Source organism: Capsicum annuum, chromosome 1 (genome assembly GCF_002878395.1).
Source record: "Capsicum annuum cultivar UCD-10X-F1 chromosome 1, UCD10Xv1.1, whole genome shotgun sequence".
Classification (NCBI taxonomy): domain Eukaryota; kingdom Viridiplantae; phylum Streptophyta; class Magnoliopsida; order Solanales; family Solanaceae; genus Capsicum; species Capsicum annuum.
In genome coordinates, this window is record NC_061111.1 from 56,975,397 (window position 1) to 56,982,106 (window position 6,710).

The 6,710-nt window shown below is 37.1% G+C and overlaps 1 protein-coding gene and 1 long non-coding RNA gene across 2 annotated transcripts; both read left to right on the forward strand.

The window, feature by feature from the left end:
• Positions 1–469: 469 nt before the first annotated feature.
• LOC107869194 (TMV resistance protein N-like) lies at positions 470–4,753 on the forward strand. Its single transcript, XM_047394940.1, has 3 exons — positions 470–659; positions 2,083–2,358; positions 2,507–4,753. Exons 1-3 carry the CDS (start codon positions 645–647, stop codon positions 3,251–3,253), a joined length of 1,038 nt encoding a protein of 345 aa, XP_047250896.1. The 5' UTR covers positions 470–644; the 3' UTR covers positions 3,254–4,753.
• A 24-nt stretch (positions 4,754–4,777) lies between these two features.
• Positions 4,778–6,189, forward strand: LOC124886481. Its single transcript, XR_007043762.1, has 3 exons — positions 4,778–5,207; positions 5,295–5,382; positions 5,629–6,189. It is a non-coding gene; the product is annotated as an uncharacterized LOC124886481 (long non-coding RNA).
• Positions 6,190–6,710: the final 521 nt, after the last annotated feature.

Below are 6,710 nucleotides of genomic sequence, written 5' to 3' on the forward strand. Positions count from 1 at the left end.
TTACTGATCCGTATGGCGAACAGAGTCACACGTGAAAACCAAAAAAGGAAAAAAAACTATTGATATGGGGCAATATATAAATAATCTCAAATTTTAAAAGTATAGATCAAACTAATTTTTAATGGAACAAAAAGTTGAGTGGATTCTTTTTAATGCATAAAAAAAATATAGTTTTTTTTAAATTTATTTAAAAAAAATTAAAAAAATAACGTGGACCTCTAATATGCTGCTGCGTGGTAAAGTTGTTTTCTAAAAATAGGCTGTTAAAAGTAATGGCATGGATGAGTCAGTTTTGTAACGGCGATAGCATGAATGAACCCAACTTTTAATGAATGACATAAATGAGTCATTTCTTACAGTTCAGTCACATATTTGATAGTTCATTTATTTTCACAATTGATAGTGATATTTATTATTATTTCCCAACAAGTAAAAGATCACATCATGCAAATTCTTGAGAGCTGTTATTCTGGAGCAAGTATCGGGTTGCGTGTCCTAATTGACAAATCTCTCGTGTTCATCTCTGAAAATAATACGATTCAAATGCATGACTTAATACAAGAGATGGGTAAATATGTGGTGAAAAGCAAAAATATTCGGGAGAAGCTAGCAGACTATGGGATGTTAAAGATTTTGAAGAAGTGATGGTCAACGATACAGTAAGTAGACTAAACAATGCAATAATATTATATTTCCAGTTTTCATATATAAAAATTCGTTTACCTTATCTTATTAAGCAGACAATTGGTCTAATAGCTGCTTAATATGTTTAATCAAACTTGCTCTATACACAGTAGACTGATTAATCAACTTCATCAATGTTGTTGTTTGTCCTGAAAAATTCTCAAATTACACTCTAGCATCAAAGTAAATGCAGAAATGCAGTGTAATCTTAAGCAACTCATGTGAACTGCTTCTTCCATTAGCATTACTGATGACCCAAGCTAGTCCATTCCATTTCATCGCTCTTCTTGCATATCCTTGCCAAAATAGTAACTTCTCCCATATTCTGAGTAATCACAACACTAGAAAAAGATGTGATCTATACTATATTTCATCAGCCCGAGTTGCATTCTCTCCCACAAAAGGCCATGCCCTTTCAAAGAAATGAGAATTAAATCCATAATGTCCTGCTGTTCTCATGTCCTCAATGTTGTGTGCACCTCCTCATGGGTGATAGGTCTTAAAAGTTGTAGCTGCTTCAGTCTTGGTAGTATATATCCACCTGTAACTAATTAGCTTTATGGATCAATAGCTGGTTGTTTTGTAGCAGATGTCTTAAGTAGACCTTTGTAAAATTTCAAACTTCCTTTTCTAAGTAAGACCTGAATAGTGTTCTAAGCAGTCATACTCTTCATATTAGCAAAGAAAAATCAGAGTTAGAGTCTCTAAGTTTGGGCCACTAATAACAACAATGTTCTCGGTGAAATCCCACAAGTGAGGTCTGGGGAGGGTAGAGTGTACTCAGACCTTACCCCTACCTCATGGAGGTAGAGAGACTGTTTCCGAAAGGCCCTCGGCCCAAGTCTGAGCCACTGAACCCTTGATTTCTGTCTTGCTATACTTTCCCCAATTATTTGTCGCCCATTTTCCAAACTGTGTTCTAAGCTCCTTCTCAGCTTCCATCAAGTTCTTGTTTGGTTCTGAGTGTCCAATAGTTTCTGGTTAATCTCTATCACTTTTGCTTCAACATTATTTAATTCTTTCTTTTCGAGAATTACTTTCAACCCATGATTCACATATATCAACTTGGCCCATACAACTTCCACTCTCGGATGCACCACTGGATCAACAGTTTTCAACCAGAGTCTGAAAATCTACATGATCTTCCACGTAGTTGAAATCTTGAAGGTTCTAGGAATTCTCACAGTTGGGGCACCCACCTTCATACATAGGGGTGAATGATCAGAAAAGAAGGGATCTGGTGCAACTACAGAATAATTGGTCATTTGCGTCATCCAAGCATCATTGACAATTGCTCTGTCAATTCTACTCTGGACATGTTGTACACTATCACTGGCATGCAGATTTTATCCAACAATTCGTATTTATAAATTTGTAGACTAATGATCCTTTTATCAGGGGACAAAAGCATTGGAAGCAATCTGGCTACAGTACATTCAAAAGTTATGCTTTAACGAAAAAGCCATGAAAAATATGAAAAGGCTTAGACTATTATACATTGGTGGTTTTCATACACATGTTGCCTCCATTGAGTACCTTCCCAACAGCTTGCGCTGGTTTGCCTTTTATCACTATCCTTGTGAGTCATTGCCAGACAGTTTTGAACCCAAAAGGCTTGTTCATCTTAATCTCTGGTTCAGTTTGGTGCTGCATCATTTATGGACTGGAACAAAGGTAGAGAAGCTGAATTCAATTTTCTTTTTCTTTTGATCAAATACATAATAGACATCTTAACTATCTTGATTCATAGATAGCCCGCTAGCCAATTTTTTTACTTTGTATTTCTTGTTTTCCTATCTCATTCTTTCTGTGTTCTGGGCAGCATTTGCCTTCTCTACAGACGCTAGATCTCAGTTACTCTACAAACCTTATGCAAACACCAGATTTCACGGGGATGCCAAATTTGGATTATTTGAATCTATCATATTGTTATAATCTTGAAGAGATTCATCATTCCTTGGGATGTTCCAGAAAACTCAATTTCTTGTATTTGTGTTTTTGTGCACGCCTTAAGAGGTTTCCATGTGTTAGCGGGGAATCTCTTGAATATCTGTATCTACATGATTGCTATAATTTAGAAAAATTTCCAAAAATCCTCGGAGGAATGAAGCCGGAGTTGAAGATTAAGATGGGACGCTCTGGGATAAGGGAACTACCATCATCTATTCAGTACCTAACTCATATTACCAAGCTAAATTTAAAAGAAATGAGAAACCTTGCATCTCTTCCAAGAAGCATTTGCATGTTGAAAAGCTTGGTGGCGCTAGACATATCGTACTGCTCAAAACTTGAAAGCTTGCCCGAGGATATAGGTGATTTATTAAACTTGGAGAAGCTTGATGCCACATGCACTCTAATTTCACGACCTCCGTCTTCCATCATCCTCTTGTACAAGCTTAAATTCTTGAGTTTTGCAAAACAAAATTCAGAAGTAGGCCTAGAAGATGGAGTGTTCTTTGTGTTCCCTCACGTGAATGAAGGGCTACGCTCATTGGAAGATTTGGATCTCGGTTACTGCAATCTAATAGATGGAGGACTTCCGGAAGACATTGGATCCTTATCCTATTGAAAAAGTTGTATCTAACTGGAAATAATTTTGAGCATTTGCCTCGAAGCATATCCCAACTTGGTGCTCTTCGAGTCTTGTACTTATCAGATTGCCCTAATCTTAAAGAGTTCCCTCAGGTGAATGACGGGTTATGCTCATTGGAAGATTTGTATCTCAGTTACTGCAATCTAATAGATGGAGGACTTCCGGAAGATATTGGATCCTTATCCTCTTTGAAAAAGTTGTATCTCGATGGAAATGACTTTGAGCATTTGCCTCAAAGCGTAGCCCAACTTGATGGTCTTCGATTCTTGGACCTATCAACTTGCGCGAGGCTTAAAGAGTTGCCAGATTTCATGTGGATGCCTGATTTGTATTTTTTGCATCTGATAGATTGTATGAACCCCCTGGGATTTTTTGAAAAGATCAGTCACTTATGCTTGTATAATTGTAAACACCTTAAGACGTTTCCAGGTCTATGCGTCAATTCCCTTCAATGTATTCGGACATGGGAGTGCTCTAGTTTAAAAAGTTATCCAAAAATCACTGGAAGCATGAAAGTGGAATCAGAGATTCACATGTTAGACAGTGTAATGTGGGATCTAAATTCGAATATTTCATTTCCACATTCCTTGTCTCAGAAGATCGTTTTGTTGCAGCATGACATCTCTGATCAGATTCCTTGTCATTAAGAGTTTTTACCATTGAGCATCCTGAGAATAAGATCCCAAGTTGGTTCCATCATCAGGGAAGGGATACAAATGTATCAGTCAATTTGCCTGAAAATTGGTATATATCGGATAACTTCTTGGGATTTGCTGTAGGTTACTCTAGCCAATTAATTGACATCACAGCTCACTTGATTCCCTTATGTGATGATGGGATGTCGTGGATGACCTTTGAACTAAAATTATCCAACCATGCGAAATGTGATACTGAATTCTTTGATTATTTGGAATGTGATACAGAATTATCCGACCATTAAGAATGTGATACTGAACTTCATTTTTTCTTGATACCTCTTTTTAGCTTATGGAATACATCCAAGGCAAATGGAAAAACACCAAATGACTATGGAATCATTACATTATCCTTTGATGGAGAAATAAAGAAGTTTGGATTTCGTTTGTTGTATAAAGATGAGCCTGAGCTTGAGACCTTGTTACAAATGAGGGCAAATAATGATGAACCAACAGAACATTGCATCGGGACACGGAGCAGCAGATATGACTATAGCGAGCACCATGACGCCGTGACCAGTGAAGTCAGTTTCTCCTCTTCTAAGAAACAAACGCCTTAGCTTGAAGCCTTGTTACAAATGAGGGAAAATAATGATGAACCAACAGAACATTGCATTGGAATAAGGAGTAGCAGATATGGCAATAGCGAACACCATGAACAATGAAGCTAGTTGCTCCTCTTCTAAGAAACAAAGGTGTCATTCTAATATTCGTGGGAGAGTTGCCAGTCTCTTCAAAAACTTTGCAACTCTTTCTTGCAAACCCAGGAATTTTGCTTAATTATAGGTAATATACTACATGACTTGTTCTCTTTTTCTTGTTAGTAGTGAAATTGTGTTCTCTCTGTTTTTATGCTACTCTATCCTTCTATTAGCCAATATGTGGGTGATGTGCATATCAACGGTGATCTTTTTCAATTGATTATTCATCTTGTATCCACTTGTGTGAGCCATGATTAACCATGCTGAGTTGAAGGCTGTTAACAAGTTGAAATATTGGATCCTCGAGTCAGATCCTGGAATTATGCAACTTGCGCCATATCTTGGTGCTCCGTCTTCTGCAAACTAGTATTCTGCTTTACTATGTTCCGGATTTCAGATTTTGATTTTGTTGTATGATTTTCATGAGAAAAGATGTGTCACAGATATAAGGATTTCACTGAGTTATCATCAGTGAATGAATATCCCTTGAAGCTCTCGTCATAGAAAAGGCAAAAGGGTTGTTATTTCCTGAAGGTAGTGACTGATCCTTGGGTTTAAAACTTCTTAATATATCAGAGGTAATCTTTGTTTTAAATACAAGTATCTCTATTGTTATGATAGGAAGGTCGGGGAAAAGATGAAACAATTGAAGATGCAGTGCAGTGTGAGACAGTGGAGGAAGCTGAAGTACGAGGTCGGTGAAGTTGAGGTGGGTTAGCTCTCCCCCGTATCTCTTTCAGTTCCTTTTATGCTTAAATGTTTTGCGAAAAAGGTGAAAAATAAGAAACGAAGTCTTTGTGAAATCTAGTATCAGATAAATGACTGAATACTAGCTGTGGTAGAGTCAAAGGCTTATCATCCGTCAAATTTCTTGCAAAAACATTGAACGAAAAAAGTTACCTAGCAGCTCTTTGCTCTCAAGACTGTTTATTCTGGTTTTGGATCACTTTTGCAGTGCAAACTGAGAAGAGGAAGATGGTAGTTTGAGAGCAGAACCGGTGACACTGCCTATGAAGCACATATGTTTCCTCTGTCTGAGAAAGAGATTCGCGAAAGAACTTGAGTGTGCAATAATTCGTTCTTTTTAAATCTCATTTCGAAATATAATCACATTTAACATTTACTGACAAGTAGCTGGCCCTAAAAACAATTTGCAGATGAATGGCAAGATAACTTTGCCAAAATGGGTGGGTGCAAGAAGCCTCAGAACAATTAGTAAGTCGCCTCACATCACAGAGAAAATGGATCAAAGGTGGAGTATTTCCAGGACTCCGATGTAGCTTCAACGCTCGAGCTCAAATAACCCCACCAAGTTCTACTGAAGCATTAGAGATAGTCGTAGGAGTTAATTTTTTGTTTGTTTGTAGAATTGGAGTTTAGGCAACCTATCCTGTAAGCAATGCGAGCGTAAAGAGGGTTTAGCAGGTTCAGTTGAACACATTGTTTCAGCTCAAATCATGTAATGTACATGCAGGGAAAATTAACGTTGTTAATACAATCAATCACTAAATTTGAATTTGCCAAAATGTTAACATCATTGGTTACTAATGATCTTTTCCTTTCCCTAAATGCTGGAGTCACACTTAATGATACACTATGGATGCACAAGAACTAGGCTCAAAGATAGGATTTTTAACAATTCAATTTCGTATATTACATATTCTTGTTAATTACAATTACTTTTCAATTCAGTTCCTTTTTTGCAATTATTCTCTCTCTTTGATGAAGGGGAGCAATACGTGTTCTCCTTTTTTTCACTTCAATCTTTTTTCTTATAGGTATTCCAAGTTTATGCAAAATAGGCAGTCATGATAAATATTGAAACAATTGATGCGAGACAGTGGAAATGCTCAATCTAGTCTGCACCCAATAGAATGTTCTGTTTCAGTAGTTGCAGTAATAGCCTTTTTGTTGATGTTGGGGGATTCGTTTCAGTTATAATTTATAATTGACTTTTGTGCGTCAAATTACATTGATCTTTATGTTGGTTTGATAGGCGTCACGATTCGAGTCAGGACCTTGGACGTAACAGGCATC